The sequence below is a fragment of the Podarcis raffonei genome, chromosome 5 (assembly GCF_027172205.1).
Source record: "Podarcis raffonei isolate rPodRaf1 chromosome 5, rPodRaf1.pri, whole genome shotgun sequence".
Classification (NCBI taxonomy): Eukaryota; Metazoa; Chordata; class Lepidosauria; order Squamata; family Lacertidae; genus Podarcis; species Podarcis raffonei.
Genome location: NC_070606.1, coordinates 62,063,318 through 62,085,335, shown reverse-complemented (window position 1 = coordinate 62,085,335; position 22,018 = coordinate 62,063,318). Strand labels below are relative to the sequence as shown.

General features: G+C 40.7%; 1 protein-coding gene across 8 annotated transcripts in view; it reads left to right on the top strand.

Annotated features, from left to right (window-relative positions):
* The window catches only part of DGKD (diacylglycerol kinase delta), a 69,233-nt gene extending 50,465 nt beyond the window's left edge, over positions 1-18,768 (top strand). For 5 of the 8 annotated variants that reach the window (XM_053389640.1, XM_053389645.1, XM_053389646.1 and 2 more), the window contains 19 exons: positions 504-591; positions 1,026-1,120; positions 1,213-1,312; positions 1,428-1,701; positions 2,893-3,054; positions 4,127-4,255; positions 6,035-6,131; positions 7,610-7,720; positions 8,275-8,371; positions 9,385-9,492; positions 10,144-10,257; positions 11,204-11,338; positions 11,938-12,089; positions 12,206-12,317; positions 12,448-12,540; positions 13,622-13,741; positions 14,003-14,120; positions 15,939-16,069; positions 17,687-18,768. In XM_053389640.1, coding sequence (XP_053245615.1) covers positions 504-591; positions 1,026-1,120; positions 1,213-1,312; positions 1,428-1,701; positions 2,893-3,054; positions 4,127-4,255; positions 6,035-6,131; positions 7,610-7,720; positions 8,275-8,371; positions 9,385-9,492; positions 10,144-10,257; positions 11,204-11,338; positions 11,938-12,089; positions 12,206-12,317; positions 12,448-12,540; positions 13,622-13,741; positions 14,003-14,120; positions 15,939-16,069; positions 17,687-17,776 — 2,326 coding nt within the window. In that variant the 3' untranslated portion in view covers positions 17,777-18,768. The remainder of the gene's footprint in view (positions 1-503; positions 592-1,025; positions 1,121-1,212; positions 1,313-1,427; positions 1,702-2,892; positions 3,055-4,126; positions 4,256-6,034; positions 6,132-7,609; positions 7,721-8,274; positions 8,372-9,384; positions 9,493-10,143; positions 10,258-11,203; positions 11,339-11,937; positions 12,090-12,205; positions 12,318-12,447; positions 12,541-13,621; positions 13,742-14,002; positions 14,121-15,938; positions 16,070-17,686) is intronic. The other 3 variants (XM_053389641.1, XM_053389643.1, XM_053389642.1) reach the window with 3 other exon arrangements.
* Positions 18,769-22,018: the final 3,250 nt, after the last annotated feature.

The window sequence follows — 22,018 nt, the reverse complement described above, 5'->3', positions numbered from 1 at the left end:
TGTGGGTGTTTAACGAGCTGTGTGCTAAAGCAGTGGAAAAGAGGAAGGCATCTCTGAAAGATTTTTGTATGGCATTCTTTTAACAGCAGCTTTTTTCTGTATCAGTCAATATAGTAATAACTGTGCTGAATAGTTCCTCCTATGTACCCCAGGATTCCCTAATTTTAAGAGGAGTTGCTTTTTCAGGAACGTTGCTCTCCTTCCTTCCCAATAGTTTAAGAGTATTTTTGTGAATTTGAAGAGATGAGATTTGTCTCTGTGTGAAGGCATCCATACATGCTGGCCCTGCCTCATTGCACATGTTGCACCTGAACCAGAAAAAAAGTCAAAACGATCAATTTCCTCTGTTCATTTTTAATACAGAGATGTAATAAGGAAAAGTGTGTTCCTTCTAGAATCATCTGCCTTAAGCATCCACTTCCTGTTGCTTCTTCATAAACCATGTGCGCCCTTTTAAGGGTATCTAATTTGTATTAAATGCTGTGATGTCTCTTTTTCAATAGGTGGAGCATTATGGTGTATGAAACAAAACTTCCTCGACAAGCATCTGCTTCTACAGTCACTGAAGATTTCAGTGAAGATTCTGAGGTAGTTGTATACATTGGGGGGACCATGAAAATGAACTAAGTTAATGATAGCAGAGCAAAACACCTATGAGATAGATACATGGGGAAATAGCTCTAAGGGGAGGCATGGCTTCTATACTCAGATATGTAGAAAGGACTCAGAGAGACTAAAAACTAAAGCATTCTCCAGATTAAAAAATATTTTAAATTGTTTTCATAGCTCAAACAAATGTTAAGTTTTACTGCAATCATTTCCCTTATCTGATGCCACAGTGAAGTGAATACCAAGTTGCTTGACTTTTTTTGTATGTTTTGTGAGTGCTCACTGTAGAGTAAACTGAAATCATGGCTACACCTTTATGGGGAGCCAAGAATACAGCATGTACTGCTCCATGTTGACCCTGTAATGTGCAAGTCCAGATGAGGTGATAACAATTATCCATTTCTGACTATGACAAGGTACAGCAGATTCTCTTCTATGAAGATTCTGTGGCTGCTCATTTATCCAAAATCTTGACATCCGACCAACACTCAGTGGTCATTTCATCAGCCAAGTAAGTACTCCAGAGGTAGGTGGTATAAAGAAGCCTGCTATATTATGCGTGTTGGGGAAATAATTATTGCTTACCTGTTCTATTTCACTTAGGGTGCTCTGTGAGACTGTGAAGGATTTTGTGGCTCGAGTAGGGAAGGCCTACGAGAAAGCACCAGAAAGCTCTGAGGAGTCAGAAGTCATGGCCAGAAAGGTATTTGGGGGGAAAGGAAATTCAAATCTCTCTCTCCCTTCCTCTCTCTCCAACACACACACGCGCGCGCACACACTATACAATTTCCATAAAACTTTATGCTTTGTACTTGTAGTGCTCTGTTTTGAAAGAGAAGCTCGACTCCCTTCTGAAAACACTGAATGAAGAATCTCAAGCTTTGTCATCTTTGCCAAACCCGCCTCCTACCATAGCAGAAGAGACAGAAGATGGTGACGGTTCAGGCAGTGCTTGTGATTCTTCTAGTGAGCGTTCAGTAGGCTCCTCTTGCACTGCCCGTCCTCAGATATTTCGTCCACGTGAGCAATTGATGTTGAGAGCCAACAGTCTGAAAAAAGCTATTCGTCAGATTATAGAGCATGCAGAAAAAGGTAAGGACTAGAAAATCCTGAGTGCGCCTCAAGTGCTATATGGAAGGAAATATGCTACTGTATTATCAAGACATACAAGAATTGGGATTCAATTACTGCGTTTTTAAATAGGCCGTATAATTCTTTCAAAAGTCAGAAATGAATTCTGTAGACTGTGTAGGGTTTTCACCATGAAGCTGCCATTTTTTCTGATGTCAAAAGCTTTTCAGAAGTAAGAAAAACATTTATCAGATCACCGTTTTCGAACATGTTAGCTGACTGACCATGTTCACCTGTCATGCTAAGTCATAAACAAGCAGCATGTTAGTGCATACAGCTGAATGACTCCCATTTCACTCTGTTAAAATTGGGAGTAACAAACCAAGAGTTTATTGTAACATGTGAATTAGTGCTTATGGTTTTTTCTTTCTTTCAGATGTGCATACATACATGCATAATTTTATTTGTATGCTGGCTTTCTGTAGCTAAAACCATGCTTTGTGGTTTTTTGGGGTCTATTTTATTTTACTCTATTCTACATATTTGGAGTATGTGTTTAAGTGCTTCCTATTTTGTTTCCTTTTGTTTTGTGATGGTCATTGACCTTAACAATAAATATTTGAAAACTAAGGAACTGTATTTCTAAGCTTGGCTTAGGACCAGGTTCACATGACTTTTTCTGTCATCACACAGAGGGTAAATAAGCAGAATAAATCCTTTTGTTCCTTTAGTGTCCTTTATTTGTTTTCCATTTTTAGTATCATTTGTTTGGTTACCAAATGCTTCTTGCAAATAAAGACAGGTCTTCTGGAAATGGTTTGGTCACATGAGAAATATATCATTGGAAGTGCAACCATTGCACCTTTTTCCACATTGGTTGAACCATTTTGATTTTGATTAGAAAGGCTCCTATCTCCTTCAAGTCTTCCTTATCTTCATTCTTGAACATAGATGTAGTTTGTGGGCAGGAACTACAAGTGTGAAATGTGCAAGTCAGCTGAATTCCTGTTGTTTTTTACATCAGGTGTTGCAAAAATGAGATGAGCAGTGGCCTGTGTGCTTTGATGTTTACAGAATCTGGGAAAGCCATTTGATGAAGGTTCTAGGATGAAATGTAATAGTGTTGCTGTCTTCCACTTACCCAGTTCCCTCCCTGAGTGCAGTGTGATACCTAGCAAGTCTGTCTGACTCTGTTACTGTTTTACTGTTTAGCTGTAGATGAACAGAATGCTCAAACCCAAGAGCAGGAGAGCTTCCTCTTGGGTCTCTCTACCACTGAAGAGGGAAAGGACTTAAGGAATGAAAATAAAATCTCCTTACAGTCTTCGCACACTGGCAACTATGGATTTCCAAAAGGGAGGAGCCATCGGAAAGGTAAAAACCTTAGTTAACCTTTGTTGAAGGCAACATCTTTATATGTGTCTTTCTGGAGCCTTCTTGGAATTTGTAATATTTCCATAGCCCTGGGTCTGAGATCTTGCTCCAAGTGTTACACCATCCCTTATCAGTTGGATAGTGAGATAAGCAAAGGATGACATACATCTTTAAATTCTCAGTTTTTATGCTGTTTTAGCAATAGATCATCTCAGCCTGAGTTCCTGAACCAGCTTGTAGTTGTTATTATGACCTTAGGTATAGGGCTAGGAACTAAGCTATTAGGATCCAGGATTTGCAGTACATAGTTTAGTAGCAGCTGTTAATAAGCTCAGCTGTGTTTCTCCCTGAAATACTATTGACTCACTTTATTCTGAATAACCATAAGTAATTTTAAAATGCATTGGTCAGTAGGGCAAAGGAAGCTACAGAAGTTAGAAAAAGCTTCTTTTCAAAAGCACCAAAATTTCACAAAGTCTGTGGAATTCTAAATATTTATAACAAACTTAAGTAATTAATAGTTCTTTCATATGTCCCTTTGTTTCATTAAAAGCATAACTTAGTATAGTTTCCAAAAGAACCCATTATTTAGTTTTTAATAGAAGCTTGTCCTCAATTCCATATACTTACAGATCTCCTTGGACTTTCAGATATTTTAATTATGACAACAATTTCTTAGATTGAATATACAGTATTTTAATATTGGCTTCAACATCATGATGGGTCTTTCTTGGAACACTTTCAGTGTTGGCTAGAATATGTTAGAAAATAACAGAAGGGCACAGGAAATTATGGCAGAGAGAACTGCATAGTATTTGTTAGTTTAAGTTTCTTTTATATTTTGAACTGGGAGCACTTCAGAACATCTTTATTCCAGCTAAGGCTTGTTCTTTGGCTACAATATAAAAACCTATAATGAATCTGCCCAGATTAAGAGTACCTAGCTGAAAATGTTGGTTTTCATAGCACAATTTGTAACTAACAAACAGTATGTCCCACTAGACCTAAGTTTTCTCTGTTCATCGTTTCATAGCATTCTAATGGTACCTGTGATTTTTGTTGTATTTTGTAGTTATCAAGTCTCCTTGTGAAAGATTAATAAGTAAAGGAACTTTATCAGTGGGAAGCTCTGCCTCTCTTCCTCCCCAGGCAGGAAATCGGGATAATCTGCCAATGCTGAATGCAAAGATCATCTACCCCAGTGAGTGCAACAACACTCTTCCCGTCTAGCTAAACCAGAGATGACCTCTTCTGGCACTGAGGACATAACATGGTTTTTCTGTAATCCATTACTGATAAATTAGCTCCTTCTACCACCCCAGAAAGGCAGGGAACACATAGCCAACTTTTGGGTCCTAGACTAGGTTAGCTGACTCTGCTCCCAGTTTGTTCCCTGCCTTGCCCAGTACAGCATCTCTCTCTCTTTATTATTATTTTATTTATATATTCATTATGTATTAAATGTATATACCGCCCTTCGTCCAAGGATCACAGGGCAGTTTACAGTATAAAAACACAAAAATACATAATGTGATAACAAACAAACAGTTATCCCCCCTTTTGTTTAAAGGACCATAGAGGCCTGGGAATGTTTTCACCTGGTGCCTAAAGATATGTAATGAAGGCCCCAGCTGAGCCTCCCTGGGGAGAGCATTCCACAAATGGGGAGCCACTGCAGAAAAGGCCTGTTCTTGCGGAGGGGGCACATAAATAAGTTCCTTTCCATTTTTTCCTTTTCTCTCAAACTTAACCCCTGCTCCTTTTATATCTGTCTTCTTTGTTAGCTTTTCTGTATTGTCTCCTTTTCTGTATTGTCTCCTTTTATCTACCACTGGAAAAGGGGCATGTATGGTAAAGCTAAAGCCCATCTGTGAGAACAAGTATGAAATTAGGGTATACTGCTTAAAACTTCCAGATTTTCAAAATCTTACTCCTAAGATGAACTGATCATTACCAGGAGAGCTAATTGTTGTTCAGAGAGAAAAAAGTAAACCAACTGGTTTTGAACAAGAGCTATGCTATACAAACAATGAGGTCTATTATTCAGTATTTAGAGGCACATGCCAATAACTGCAGGATTGAAGCAATATTTACAAGCTCTGCTTTATAGTGGCCCATTTTACTTACATCTCTGTTTTGGGACCACATTCATGCACTTCCATATAAATTCTGAGGATTTTCCTTATAGGAGTTGGGAAGCTGAGTGGGTCCCACTTCAGAACAAAATTTTGAGCATATTTTTCCTAGCTTTCTAACCAAACTAGACGTAAGTTTAAATTTGTGTTTGCATTTAATGTGCATTTTAAAATGTGGATAGCTACTGAAGAGGGAAGGTGGCTGATAAATGTGGGTTGCAGCATACAAGGATTTTGGGTCATTCGGTGGTTAACCCTTTCGTCCCTTCTGTGGTCTTGAAGAAAATTTTTCATTTGAAGTTGCTATATGTATTGGAAGGAAATCTACCATTGGCACCAGCGGAGGATTTTCCCCCCATTGCAGCTTGAAAATTATTTTTGTTGGGACCACAGTTGGAGAAGAAAGGGTTAAACTCCCCCTTCCCCATCAGCTGCTGCCCCAATCTAAATTTTCTAAAAATATGCATGTTAAATGTAAACAACATACGTATTTAATATCACATCTAGGTTGATATCATTAGATCAAAATATATGGTAGAGAAAGTTCTGTTTCTTCTCAGGCACACATAAATTGTTCATAGGAATTAGAAAACTTCTTTGCTTGAATCTGCTTCTGTGTAGGATTTAAGGACTAAGGCTGGAGTTACTCATAGGTCTAAATTCCTGTTTTTTCCTCATTGTTCAGCAACAGTGAAAGTGTGAGATAATGTTTCATGCTCCAGAAGTGACATCCTGTTGATTTTGGAGGTAAAATAGATCCTGTTTTGCCAATTGAAAATATGCTGTGTCCTGTGTGCTTCATAAACTCCTTGCAGCTTCCTGTAAGTTTTGTATTCTGTTGACAGATATCCGTGCTGGGGCATCTGGTTCTCTACCTGGAGGTTCTGTCATCAGCCGGTTGTTGATCAATGCAGACCCGTTTAACTCTGAGCCAGAAAATCTGTGAGTATTCAAATAAGAGTGAAGGGAATTGAATTCCCTTTGCCACTGTATTACTGAGGAATAAATAATTTTAACAGCAAGTGGAACATTTTTCTTACAGTGTAGACAAGGCAAGACAGTCTCTACAAAGCTTGTCTAGTATTTTGATTTTGCAGAAAGTGGTAACACTGAAAGCAGCCCTGTTTTTTAAAAGAGATGACTTCACTTACTAACGTGCTTATCTGAATTCTAGTAAAGTCTCCCTCCATCGTGATGGCTGGTCTCATATTAAACATTACGTGTGGGTTCTGTTCCAGTCCCCCACGAGCATACACAAAACTGCCTATAATAGGGGGCACCCTGGAGAGTCCTAGTGGCTCATGAGGAGACCCACCCCAGAGCCTCTTCGGGCTCCAAGGTGGGTCTCCTCACAAGCTGGAGGCACAGCAGGGCTTTGTGGAGCTGCTCAGCCTCACCACCTAACAGCTGACGTGAGGGATAGCACAGCAACAGTTGCCACTTCCCTGCATGTCAGTTGAGGAAGCCCTGTTGCCCCTCTGGCTTGTGCGGAGACCTTCCCCAGACCCCAAAGAGGACACCTTCACAAATAAAGGTAAAGGTACCCTTGCCCTTACGGGCCAGTCGTGTCCGACTCTAGGGTTGTGCGCTCATCTCACTTAAGAGGCCAGGAGCCAGCACTGTCCGAAGACACTTCCGGGTCACGTGGCCAGAGTGACGAAGCTGCGGCTGGCGAACCAGCACCAGCGCCGCACACGGAAACGCCGTTTACCTTCCCGCTATAAAGCGGTACCTATTTATCTACTTGCACTTAGGGGTGCTTTCGAACTGCTAGGTGGGCAGGAGCTGGGACCGAACGACGGGAGCTCACCCCACCGTGGGGATTCGAACCGCCGACCTTACGATTGGCAAGTCCTAGGCACTGAGGTTTTACCCACAGCGCCACCCGCGTCCCTCTTCACAAATAGAGGACACAAAATAGAGCGCATGTATATAAGGAGTTGCCTGTAATAAGTTTCAGGTTTTTTTAAGTGACAGAAACTGCTAGTTGTGATGAGAAAGCTGGCTATATTCTTCTGGCTGAGGGGTTTCTAAAACTTTTCCTAGAATCATAGACTCTGGGGATCATCTATTTCCCCGCCTGCAATGCAGGAATATGCAGCTGTCCCATACGGGGACCAAACCTTCAACCTTGGTATTATCAGCACCACACTCTATCCAACTGAGCTATCCAGTTATTTTTGTACCCAAGAAGGAAATGGAAAGGAATTTTATTTTGCTTCTCTTTGTTTTAGGTTCTTGAGTCATTTGTTATTGAAATAGGAGACATAATCCAGAGGCCCCCTCTGACAGGCTTTATTCCTAGTGCACAGGTGGACAGCTCATTCATATACAGTGGCCATATTGGGCACAGGGGCATATGGATAATGCTGAAATATCCCACCACTTTAAATCAAAGGTGTCTCTCTTGCTCTTTATAGTGATTGTTACGTAGAGAAATGTGTGATGAATAACTATTTTGGAATCGGACTGGATGCAAAGATCTCTTTGGACTTCAACAACAAGCGTGATGAGCATCCAGAAAAGTGCAGGTAATCAATCATTTGTGGAGCTGTTTTATACATTTAAAAAACCTGTATCCTGTTGTGTCAACTACAGTTATAAATCTCCTTCACATTTCATCAAGCTACTTGACTGTGTCAATGCACCATTCAATGGTAGCATTTAACTAAAAAGAAATGTCAGCATAATGGATAATTTGTTTCTTCATCTTCTTCATAACAAGCCGGCTTTGATAGGAACTGGATGCAGCACTTTTATTTCACAACTGCTTTGGCAGATGTGCTTATAAGGCCACTTTTACTTCTAAAGAACTGCAAACCATAGGCTGAGTGCTTTGATGATTTGTGTTGCTAGGTCCAACAAAAATTTTTTTCAAAGTTATTTATTTCCAGAGAAACCAATTATAATTTACCACATTTTTTGCTCCTTTAATACTTCTTGCTGTAGGATAGTGGATAAAGTATTTCAGTGTCTGGCTTTTGTTTTCTTTCAGGCAGCGAGGTTTCATCTGAACATCATAGTATAAATTACAGTGCAATTTGTGGTCCATTGCACCACTTGATTCTTTGCTTTCCGTTTTCAGAAGTCGTACGAAGAACATGATGTGGTACGGAGTTCTTGGAACAAAGGAGCTGCTACACAGAACTTACAAAAACTTAGAACAAAAAGTTTTGCTAGAGGTAATGAGTAGCCCTTAACCTCCTTGGTTTATGCAAACATGAAATTATTTGTTTGCTATCATGCACCATTAGCCTAACTTGTATGATTTATGCTTCCCTGCTTCCTAACCCTAGAGCTTAGCTCCTGAGTTATGAGTTATTACAGGATTTGTCTGCTAGCACGGCAACTTCACTGTTCTCTTACTAGTCTGAGCTGCTTTAATTAAATAATTGAATGGGTGCTATTTAGCCTCTTGTTGCTTGGTTGTTTAACGTGCCCTGATACTTCATCAGCTGGGGCTCCCTGTTGCTTGTGAACTCTTCACAGCTGTGTACCCACATACCCAAACCCCCATACTGCATTTAGGTTTTAAAAATCCTTTCTATTCGCTACAATAGAAGGTTTCTTTCAAGTTTAATTGTAATGGTGGAGGAGCTGTTTTGACAGTGGTGGTCACAGCTGAGGAGGGGAGAATTAATTATCCCTTTCCAGTTGTGAACCCCAGATCACCTTACCCCAACTGCAGTTAGGTCTGAAATAAGTCTTCTGTGGACTGCAATCAAAAAGGGTTTTTTAAGTCTAATTGTTGCAGGTGGAAGGTTCTTCTTGAATAATACAGCTGGGAATGGAGGGAATAACCACCCCCAGGTGCAATTTCTAACAATATTCCCCCTTGCTATTGAGTTTTAAAAAGCTTCCAAATGTTCTAAATAAATACATGCTTTTTTCAAGTCTAATTGCTGGGGGGCAGGGGGTGGTATGTGTGGGCATGTACACTTTGTGTGTGTACCTATGCATTGGGGAAGGTTTGGCCACACCCACTTTTGTCTAAGCAACAGAAGCCGCTGTCATGCAGCCCTTGGAAGGTTGGCCAAGAGAAAATGAGGTCCTGTGTCTGAAAGAGGTTTCTCACCCTGAGATAAACTCTGATTAATTGCCAATCTCTTAAGCACTTTTAAAGGCAAGTAACCTACTGATCCTTGAAACCTGTGGAATCTTACACACTATATACAATATTATTTATATCATGCAGTGTGATGGACGTCCAATTCCCTTGCCCAGTCTTCAGGGAATTGCCGTACTCAACATTCCCAGCTATGCAGGAGGCACCAACTTCTGGGGGGGCACAAAGGAAGATGATGTGAGTACTTTATTTTTTTTGCAAATGAAGGTGTCATTCACCTTCCATTTCTTCTTCTTCTTCTTCTTAGTACCAAAAACCTTCAAATGAAACACTCGTAGCTAGAGGGTTTTAGATACATGTTTGTTTTAACATGAGCGCCACATTGTAATGCTATCTATGGTGATGGGCTAAGATTGCACAAATCTTGTTTTTCTCCTGAGGAATTGGTTGCACGATTTTGCCCTATATGAATATATAGTAATTCAGTATGTGTAAACCATATTCAAATGTAACATCCACAGATGTCATCAGAGTTGGGGCAGATGATCCTGGGATGTACAGGCACACTCTCACTTGCCTCCACAAGATGGGTTAGATTGAGGGGAATATATTCACCAGTCCAACCAAAGGTCTCCTGGTTTTTAATGCTGATATGTTTGTTTGGTTGATTGCCAGTGTCTGCTGATTATCTACTCCACTATTATTATTCTCCACTAGGCAGCAACACTACTTGATTTATTACTATACTAGCAGCAACTAGGTTGGGGTGTGGGAAGAGAGGGATGCCAGGAGGATATATAGCTGTATCTTGCCATTATTGAGAAGCAAAGGAGGCCATTATAACTGAAGCTCAAGCTGGATTAGTTTCTCTTTCTTTGTTTCTCTTAGACATTTACAGCTCCTTCTTTCGATGACAAGATCCTGGAAGTGGTAGCAGTGTTTGGTAGTATGCAAATGGCTGTCTCACGTGTGATTAACCTACAGCATCACCGAATTGCCCAGGTATCTGTCAGGAGCGGGAGTCAGGCATAGGTCAGCAATAAAACACCCAGTGTCAGTGAAGTTAGCTCTTTAGTTGCTTGGTGATCACAGCAACTCTTCCCAGTAGGACTTGCCCCAAGGAGGGAGTTGTGAGGACTGAAGGTCCCAGCCTTTCCACCGCTCCTTAAGACTCTTCCTCCCCTGGGTCTTTCCCAAGAAATTTCAGGCTCCTTCATCTATTCTCTCATTGCTCCACTCTTTTCATTCCTCTATGTGTTCTGGGAGACCAGAGGGGAGGGGAGCAGGAGGGAGAAATTCCCTGGATTCTTCAGCAGCCTGCCCTCATATCTGTCTCCTGGCCTCCCTCCTCTCCTGCCTCTGATTCTGGACTGATCTCTACCCCAGCCTCTTCCTGCTCACTAAACCCTGTTGCCTCTTCAGCTTCTGACACCACCTTCTCCTAGTCTGCCCCTTCTTCTCCCTCTGACCACTCATTGTTGTCCCATCACCAGTTTCCTGGCTCTGAGCCTTCTTCCTCTAGGGTTCCCTTGTGGGTTCCCCTGCTGGTGACTCCCACCCTGCCTCTGCATCTAGCCAGTCCATGCTGCTTACTATTTGGCTTGCGGTCCACAGGTGATTTTGCACATTACCTGTTTTTCTTTGAAAGAACCAAAAAGTTACTATCTCTTCCATAAAGTCTATAGCCTATAACTCTGCATTCAGTGGTTGATATAGTTCAAGGCTAATAAAGGCAGTGATCAACAGCATTCAGCATAGACTGGTTTCTCTGTATTGCACTGAGCTGGGTAGAACTTACAAATTCAAATTCTCATCTTGCAGCACCAGAGGAAACAAGCTGGGGAAACTGTTAGTTACTGTGGGACACAGGGAGATACTTGGGCTGCTGTAAACAAAACATGACATGCTGTATGATTTAGGATACGTTTAACACAAGGATTTCTCATAGTGCCGGACAGTGAAGATAGCAATCTTGGGAGACGAAGGAGTTCCTGTGCAAGTTGATGGAGAGGCCTGGATCCAACCTCCAGGATATATTTGGATTGTTCATAAAAACAGGGCACAGACACTAACCAGAGATAGGGTAAGAGGAACCTTCTTATACATTGAGAGATGAACCTGCCAAGCAAAAGAGAAATCTGAGCTCCTCCACTCCAAGGCTGATGTGGAATATCGTCAGTCCTGGACTCTGTGGTTGGGAGGGCTGCTCTTGTCATCCTGCCAGTGGGCTTAGCCTGCTGTGTGATACTGAGGGAGAGGACCCTGATTGTGTGATTCCCTTCCCATGGAAGTGTAGATGGAAACAGTTTTGCTATGTTCTCACTTGGTAATGGAAGCTTATCTGTTCTCCCAGGCCTTTAAGGGAAATTAGTGGATGCTGTCTAATATTTTAGGATTTTTCTGTAGTATTTTATTAATGATTGGTTTTAAGCATTTCATATTATTGTTCTTGAATGTGATATATTTGTGCTGAATGGAATAAGTTATTTTAGAAACTACCCTGAAATCACTACATGTGATGAAGGTTGGTCTAAAAATCTGGTAAATAAAATCATGATAGATTTTACAGAGATGGGGGGAAATGTTTCTCTGCATGCAGAAAGTATAATATAAAGATATCAGTTTCTCCTAAATAATCACGGATGGCATGGAACAGTGATAGCCTCCCTTCCTTTTTTCCAGGCATTTGAGAGCACCCTAAAGTCCTGGGAAGACAAACAAAAATGTGAGCTGCCCCGCCCTGCTTCTTTCTCCCTGCATCCAGAGATTATATCTGAAGAAGAGTCCACCCAGATCAATCAGTTTTGCCAAGCAGCGGGCACTCTGATTCACAGGTGAGGCCATTTTCTTTTCTTCTCGGGTTCATTTGGAGGTGGTAGTGCAGGAATGAGACAACAGTCCAGAAAGTTTATGCTATTGCTTTCTTCACCTCTCCCCTTCCCACCCACAGCATTCGGGAAATAGCTCAGTCATACCAGGACATGGAACAAGAACTTGCTCATGCAGTCAATGCTAGCTCCAAGTCTATGGACAAAGTATATGCCAAGTCCAAGTCTACAGAGGTATGGGCGGGTTTCTCTTTGCCTGAACCCAACTTGTTCCTGTAGCTTGGGCTCTGTGACTATGTTATTTAGTTTTATATTGGTTTGGAGTTTCAGACTTCCAGTCCTTACGCTTATTGTCTTTCCACAGGGCCTGAGCTGCAACCTTGTTGTAGAGATGGCGAATAATATTAAAGCCCTGCATAATGAAACAGAACTGCTCCTGGCTGGCAAAATGGCCCTGGTAAGTGATAAATATTAGGAAAGGTGTTTGTTAGCTATTTCTGTTACTTTTTTGCCCTTGCTGAGAACATAATTCTCCCAGTTTTTTCAAGTCCACAGCTAGGCACTCACACAGTTGACAGTGCCTTTACCTCCCTCATCCAGTCCCTAAATATTGTTGTTTCCTATTTCTGCAATTTAGCAACATTAGATCCATGGTTTTATCTTCCATGATGCAGCCAGCACATGCTAGAGCTCTTTAGAAGAATAGATACCAATATATTCTAGAAATATAATTCCATTTGTCAGAATTCATTGCTAACCCTTTTGGGCCATGGGCGCATTTGCAAACCATAGAAACTGTGTACACACCACACACACATTGGAACCACATGTATTCCTCCCATTGCCAGAAGTTAGGTTCAGTGGGTGTGTATTTTGCAAAATGTAGTGTAGTGGAGGAGTGATCTTCTTGGACAGTGTAGCTGAGAAGTCCAGAATTAACCTTTCCTCCACTCCAATCTCCAGGAAGATCACACACCCTGCAACAATTAGGCTTCTATTGGAACAAAAGAAAGCTTCCAAGCCTAATTGTGGCAGAAGTGTCTTTTGTCCAGAAGAAGGGATGACAGCTGGGGAAGGGAAAGTCTAACCCAGCTGCTGCAGCACCCCTTCACCCAGCAAAATAACATCTCCATTGTAATTGGGCTTGACAAAGTAGAAGGGTTTTTTTAAAAAAAGCCAAAATACAGCACGAGGACGTGTGTTAACATTTGGACAATCATATCTTGGCTAAGATGTGAATAAGGCTTTTGCCTGTGCACAGAGCTCCTTCAGTCCTTCCTTCACACAAGATGCAATTAAACTATAGTTCCTTGTTTCGTTTAAACCAGGAAACTATAGTTACCAACTTTTGAACAAGCCTGATCTTGAAGTTGGTATAAAATCCTGGGTATTTGAATCTGGTAACCATATTTTTTCTTGTTTAGACAAAATAGGAAATTACAGTTAATTAGGGACTCTCTGGTTGTCTTGATAGTGGTTAGTTCTCCATTAAGCTGTGCAGCTCTTAGGTGTGCTTGTGTGCTTTATTTCTGATGCAGCAGTTGGATCCCCCACAGAAGGAGCAGCTCCTAGCAGCGCTGGCAGAAATGGACTTTCATATGAGGAAGCTAGCAGACATTCCTTGGCTGTGGCAGCTAATGGAACCCAGTGATGAAGAGGTAACATCAGATGAGGAGGGTAGAGCTATTGGGAGCCTTTCATTGTGATTTGTTATTGGGATAGCACAGGAATGTGAGAATAATCGGCTTGGTGCCTTCCTCTTTCAAAGCATCCTGAGCTAATTAATTAATTAATGTAACTAAATTGAATTAAACTTAATTAGTTGAGATGGCAATTTTTCACTTCTCTCCTAAAAAAACCTTACTCATAGACATTCCTTATCATGAAATATCTATATTGTTATTCTCCCCGCCCTGCAGAACCAAATGCTGGATTATTCTAAACGCAGCCGGAGCGGCAAATTTCGTCTGGTGACAAAGTTTAAAAAGGAGAAGAACAACAAGAATAAAGAAACTCGTAGCAGCTTGGGATTGCCGGGTACCGCCAGTCTGTGTATTTCCTCTTCGCCCTTCTTCACACATGTAGCCATATGTGCACCTGCACATCTGCGCCCCCACTAAATGCAAAAACCCTTCTCTTCTGCCTCTCTCTGAACACTCCCTACTTCTCCTCCCACACTCTTTTGTGTTTGACCCTTTCATTTATTTTATCAGATAGCTATCCCCAAGCAAAATAACACACTTGCTGGGTTCTCTCCTAGAAAATGTACAGCACTAAAATATATAAAAATAACTGAGAACATCCTTCAAAGAGACCTTCAGTGACTTTCAAAGGCAATTCATTCAAGGATTTGTAGCTTTAGATAGCAAAAGGACTGTGGAGCCCAAGTCCGCATAACTCCAGATCTCCCACTGCTAATACTCACTGATTTGGTTAATGATTTTCTCTCATTGATTCACTCTCAGTCTTCAATCAAGTCCTCATGTCTAAATGTCTGGGAATTCTGCATCATCACTGGTGCATCCCTAGCTTTAATCCTTATTGATTGGTATGATATTAAAAATAGCCCCTTGAAATCAATAATACAAATGGTATCAGAATACTTCCTTTCCAGCTGGGTTAGTTGATTTGTTGACTTATATTCTTTCTTATGAAAACATTCTGGCTTTTACATCTGTAAATTCTGTTGGTTCCATGGTGCTAATAGTACCATCCTCTCTCCCATTAATTTTGTGGCATATCCGTATTCTCTCGCTTTCCTCTGGACTTTAAGGTTCTATTTGCTCTTCTCTTATTTCGAGGCTAGTGGAGAGGCTCTGTGTGATCATGACAAAACTTCTTTCCCTTTAGAGGAACAAAAAGGCATTGCCACTGTGCCTATAAGGGACGCAAATGAGTTTGCTAACCAAGAATATGTGCAACAAGACTTACTGCCTTGAAAAGAAGTGATAAAAATATCAGGGTTTCTATTTCCTTTATTCATGGGCATGGCATTAGGGAACAGATGGATTGGGTTCTGACTATTGTATCTTGTAATAAGGTGTGTGTGTGTGTGTGTGTGTGTGTGTGTGTGTGTGTGTGTGAGAGAGAGAGAGAGAGAGAGAGAAAGAATGTGTGAATGATCCCTTTCCCCATGCATGCAGTCCCTTCTCTTCTCCCTTCACAGCACACCAGAATAATATACCCAAGTCTCCAGTTGACTGTAGCTTCTAATTAGGAAGCATCTGTTCTAACCAGGAAACTATAGTTACCATCTCTGGAACAAGCCAGGATCTGAACCATAGTTTGGAATTGGTTTAAGATCCTGGCTTGTTCAAAAGCTGGTAGCCATAGTTTCCCTGTTCGTTTTCCATATTTAATTCATGTATGCTACAAAGGAAGGGGAAGGGGCTATGTTCATGGACAAAAGACTTTTTCTTATCCCAGCTTTTAAAGATGGGATTTTGCACTATTTATGTGAATGTCCAGATTTGTCTTGTGGCAAACTGATATTCACCTTAGCTGAATTACTTGATAGTTTAGTTCACATTCACACATTTTATCCTGTTAAGTTGCTGGTCAGACCGTGTGGCAAGCGTCCATTCAGGCATACTGTCAGTAGCATAAAATGAGTCCTAGGTAAAAACAGCTTCCACTACATCCAGCCTCCATTTAAAACCACGTCTTGGCTTGTAATCTTGCTTCCTTTCTCTTGCTCTGGAATTGTTGAATCACTTGTCATTCCTTCTACTGTGAGGTTTAGTATTGTTTCCCCTTCTCTTTTTGATCTGCTTCGGTGTTTGCTGGTGATCACCTTTTTTCTCTCCTCTGGGCTTTTGGGTACTCAACACACTCCTGCTTTTCCATCTCTGACAGTTCACCTCTGGGGAACGGAGGAGGTTGCGGCCTGGCTTGAGCACCTCAGTCTTTGTGAGTATAAGGATATCTTCATCCGGCATGACGTCCGGGGCTCTGAGCTCCTGCATCTTGAACGGAGAGACCTCAAGGTACTTCATGAGCGACTTACCAAGAATAGCCATCTGCATTTGCATGGCCGTCTGTGCTGACTGTGCTTGGAGCTGGTCTGCGTACTCTCCGTTCTAGGTGGCTTTAGACAGAGTAACAAGAGTATTTTACAGCTGTGGGTTAGCAGGGTCAGATCAGACAGGAAAACTCTTCATCCAGAACCCAAGCCTTTTAAAATCCACAAACCAAGCCTTCTAAAGTTGTAGACAAGGCCTGCAGTTAATCATTGAATTATACGATTTAAACTTCTGAATACTGTTACTTGAAAGATATCAATATTCTGGCCTTCTTTCATAAATGTTTATATACAGTTTTGAGTGAACTGAGGAAATACATGGCATTGGAGCCAGCAGTGTCTGCACTGGTGCAATCTACGGCCAGTTAAACTAGTTAAACTATAGTTAAACTATGGAACCCACTCCCCCAGGAGGCAGTGGTGGCCACCAATTTGGATGGCTTTAAGAAAGGATTGGAGATATTCATGGAGCATAAGGCTGTCAATAGCTACTAGGCACAATGGTCATGTTCCACCCACTGTCAGAAGGACTGTGCCTCTGAATACAGTTGCTGTGAATCACAGGTGGACAGAGTGCTATTGTGCTCAGAGCCTGCTTGACCGTTCTGTTGACCAAGCATCTGTTTGACCACTGTGAGAGCAGGATGCTGGACTAGATGGGCCGTTGGCTCCTCTTATGTAGAACAGTTTCAGATTGGATGCATGCAGAGTTCAACCGAACCTGCATAAGCAGCAGGATCCACACAGCAGCCCAGCACAACTGCTAATGTGATTTATTGTTCCAGGATCTGGATGGTTTCAGGAATTGTGTGGACCATATGCCCTGCAGTATCAAAGTACCTTTTCAAGCTTTGCTTCCACTGCTTATGATCAAGCAGTGGCAGCAAAAACTGCAGACACAACTTTAGGCAATACAACACTGGGTCCAACGAAGCATTCTTCTAAGCTTTATCTAGCATTGGGGAAATGCTGTTTGTGCCCTTCTGATGTGGAAGTAGAACTGTCTAATGGAAGATGTGTGTAATTACAAACTGTATATTGTATCTGTCATGTGTCTCTGGTACAGGAGAAACTGTATTTTAAAATAGATTTTCTGAATTGTGGGTTGTATTCAATGTGGTTCCAAGGCTACAGTTCTGTCCTTGTACAATGGACTGTTGTCCCCCTTAATCTGCTGCAGGAGTTCTCCCAACATTCTGGAGCAGATCCAGGAGTAGTGTGGGGGTGTGGTGTAGTCCTGTTGCAGTAGTGGTCATCCTTGCGCTGACTGGACTGTTTAGTTGACTACTGCCCTGTGTTTTTGGTTGTGCTGGATTTGTTTCTAAGATTTGTGCAAATCATCATAGCTAGTAACTGAGTTTTGCATCTATGAATGTCTATGGATGATTTTTGATGCTTCGAGCTTATTCCATAATTATTTGCTACTTTGTCAAGCTCTATGACCTTACTGCTTCGTATTTGAGGTACTACATTTGTCATGTTGTCGTTTATCTCGAGTTCCATTTTTAATATTCAGCTGCGTAGTATTCTGCTCTTGACTAGCTCTTTGTGGGCTAAGATTATTATTCACATTCTTTTTCAGGACCTAGGAGTGACCAAAGTGGGCCATATGAAGAGGATATTACATGGGATCAAGGAACTGAGCAGGAATATTCCTGCCAGCGAGGCTTAACTTCTGTTTTCAGAGCCTGTATCTACCATTCCCCCTGATGTCTGCACAACTGACACCTCACAGAGCAGACTTGATCAGAATCGTCTCAAGGGATCAGCCAAACACTAGCAGTGTTCAGAGCTCAAATCCAACTTCTCTTGGTGCTACCATTCTGATGTGGGGTACACCACAATCCACTCAAGTGGTACCTTGTATTCAAAGCCAGTGTTACTTTGTCCTTAACAACCACTTCCTCAACACCTTTACTCAGGCCTGGGCACACTCACTGCATGCTAGACTTCATTCAGCCAACCCCAATATACTAGCCCGTGGACCAAAAACTTTTTGTGGACCGTCACAGAAGCAAATGTTACCCTATGATCTAAGGATTGTGCCAGATATTAAGAGCTATGAAAGCACTCGTGCATGCAAGATGATAAAAATCAGCTGTTGAGAAGATTGTAAGCTAACTGTTTGGGACAACCTCAAATTAGGAAGATTCTTTTTCAGTCTGTGCTCGTTCAGTGGTGCCAGATACAGTGGTGTGATATATCAGTGCAGAGTTTTTTTCCTTTCCAAGGATATAAGTTATCCTTAAACGAAAGTTTTCTCAGTTTCCTGTGTTCCTGCTCTGTAATGCTTGTGGATGCCAAAGGAGTGGGATTGCATGTTGTTCTGGCTTAAAACATCAAGTGCCTAGAAATACTGAACAATCTCAGAAGTACATCCAACATGGGAGAATATACTAATTCCTTATGACATTGCTTTGCCTCTGATTCTACTAAGTTTTTAAAACATATAATAGGATTCTCACTTCTGGAAACAATGAAGGAAGTTTCTGTGCATAGATTTAGGCAGGGTAAAATAATGTGTTTTTTTCATCACTGTTTCCCAGACTTTGCAAAGCCAGTGTATCGTTGCTTAAGATATACAGTACATAGCATTTTCTCTGTTTTAGGAGAACCACTGCCAAATTCTGATGTAGATCCACTGAATTTTACAGATTTCCCCCTTTTGTGGTTATTTTATCATTCCATCAAGTCTTGCTTCTTTTGGGCCATTTCTTTTACAGTACAGGAGAACACTGACTATAGCTTTCTATAAAGAAGACACACTTGTAATACGATTTACAGAGGAAATCTTGAACCTGGGTTCTACATCTCTGGCTCTGTTCCATTACCACAGTTTTGCAGATACAGTTTGCCTTAATGGTGTAGATTACTCTCCCTGTACTGAATCTGGAGGATTGTAAATTGCAAGGCACACAGGTATTCACTCACCAGAAAACTCAGTCTCCCAGTGCTTTCATTTTCTATTATGCTAATGTAGGTGTGCATTTGCCACCATCAAACAGAAGATAGTAAAAATTATTCCTGCACTTTATTAATGGTGATAACCACATGGAAGCCTCTTTCATTTCCTGGTGAACTTCTCAGGGAGCAAAACCATCATATGATAACTTGGGAGAAAGATGCAGCAAAACAAATGGATATTTTCTATTCTTTTGTTGTGGATGAACTACAGTGCTTGTGTCTGTGCTTCTCCTAGAAATCTCATGTAGAAGCAAAGATGCTCTCGTTATTAGCTCCTGAGTAGATAAATGGCTTAAGAGGACCAGCTTGGCTATAGACCCTTGACTCGGATGCAGTCTGTATTGCAGCCAGGTGTCATCACCCTTTGATAAGAGCTATATTTGCAAGGAGTTCTGGATTGCATCATTGCAGTGCTCTCAAGGAATTAACTTTCTGCACTTGTATTGCCCCTTCAGCACATGCATTTCTTTGTAAGGATCACTTGGCATTTTGGGTCTAAGGGTCAGAAACTTCCAAGACACATTCTAACACTATTAATTGCAACTGGAAATATGGTGGTCTCTTTGTGCAAAACAGGAGTCCATTTTATAAAAATGTCAGTGCATCAGGTTGGCAAAATGAGTAACTACCAAAAGTTGTGCCTCTGGTATCTAGAGAGATTGTATTTATTGGAAGATGTGTCTGCTAGCTAAGCAAATGCTTTGAAAAGACTATGGAGGAAAGGCACACTGTTCACAATGGCATGGCAAGCTAGACATCTCACCTGTGAGAATTCAGAACTTCCATTATATAGTTTATGATTCTGTAAACGATGACACTTGAGGCGTTAGGTGACCCTACTATCTGGTGGTCAGACATTTTACATCTTTGAAATATTTTGAGTTGGAAACAAGACATGGAGGAAAAATACAAAACTTAGGGTGTTTAATGCCTATTTTGCTTGGCGCTACACTGGAATCATACCTGCTAGTGTTTTGTATTGGGTCCATTAAATTTCTTTAAGGGTATATTGAATATATGTAAAAGAATTTATCCAAGAAAGTGCTAATCCTGAACTCCTTTGGAAAAAAGGGATTGTATCTTAATAGCATGGTTCAGTGTGTGTTTTTTTAAGCTGACATTACTTTTTAGTGCCCAAAATATCCATCTTTAGCTCAGTGTAGCTATTAAACACTAGACTTATGTCCAGTACAATCCTATGCATATTTACTCCAGAAATAAGTCCTGCTCAATCGGATGGTTCTTCCAAGTAAATGTGCATAGGATGATTGTAGCCAAAGTTATTTATTCTGTTTAATCTTAGTGGGATATATTCACATTTTCAGTCTATGGACACTCAAGAAATATTAATTCCACTAGATTTTGCATCTCTGATAGGAACTGTAAAGAGGCACTTAGTGCCAGTATCTCTTGAAAAGAAAAGCTCTGACCATCTATATCATATTAAAATTGTTTTTTTGAGTATTATTTAAAGGTGAATATAGTATGTGTGGTAAATTAAATACTGTTTACACAAAACTCCTTGTATCTTAACAGATATTTGTGATGTAAAAAAAAAAGAAGAAAAGAAAGAAAAATGTTTTTATAAGTCATTTGATGTCTGTATTGTTGTCCACTGATGACTGTTCCCTCAGGGGTGTTGTAACCATTCCGGTGATCTGTCAAAAGCATAGGGAGGCATTTCAATCCTGTACAGTCTTGGGAAGAAGGTTTCGTGCCTTAAGAATAGAATGTGCTATTTATTATTTTAATTTATACAGTGATTACCATGGAGACACCTCTTGTATGTACATATTTTGCAGCTGATTGTTGTAAATATATTGTTCTTGTATATAAAGAAAATCCTGTTTCCGAGCTTCCTATCAATAATGGATCTGTTGCTATGTTTATCAAGCAGGGAGTAGAATTTAATAGCAGCTTGTAAAAAAATGAGACCAATCCCAAACTTTGTGCAGGGGGAGTTGATTTTCAAGTGAAGAAATATATTTTCTGTGTTTGGTATTATAGCTATATTTCATCCAGTTGATTTTGCTGAATATATATGGGTTGCAGCCAACTAAACGTTACTCTGAACAGATCTATTGAAATTAATGAATTCAAGTTCACAATGTTCATTAATTTCAGAGGGTCTACTCACAACATTGGATACAACTCTCATATGTCAAAACCATAAAACCATCATTCTGATTTTAGTAGTTTTTGGCAGTCTTCTGCATAACAGAAAACAGAGAACTTGAGAGTATATCTTGTCCCTTTGGTTTTTCTTTTTATTAATTAGATTAAATTTATACCCTGCCATTCCTCCAAGAAGGTCAAGGTAGCATATATGGTTTCATCTCCATTTTTATCTTCACAACAACTTTATGGGATAGGTTTGGCTAAGAGGAGTGACTGGCTTAATACCACCCACAGCACTTCATGACTAAACAAGGATTTGAACCCAGGCTTTTCAGTCCTAGGCCATCACTAACCACACTGGCATGAATCAAAGACTCATAGAATTGTAGAGTTGGAAGGGACCCCGAGGATCATCTAGTCCAACCCCCTGCAACGCAAGACTCTCAACTAGATCATGTATGACAGATGGCCATTCAACCTCTGCTTTAAAGCCTCAATATTCCATATTTTCATATCAATAAAACAGATGAGAAAGGGGTTGTATAAAATGCCCAATAGGTTTCAGAAGAACTTTCCCTTCTTTAGAAACTATCTTAAGACACATACAAAAACATTTGTTTTCTTTAAGGTTTTCCCCTCCTTTTCATATTTTTTCATCACCAACCCAGGACTCTCTGGGAATTGAGATGTTAGGATACACAGAAATCTCCAATAAATATTATTTCATATCTCTGTCTTTACAAGGGCTGCAGCCATAACATACGGCCAATTTGCACCTACAGTGAGAAGTAGACAGAGGTACAGAATGACACTGTTAAATGAGAGCTGGCAT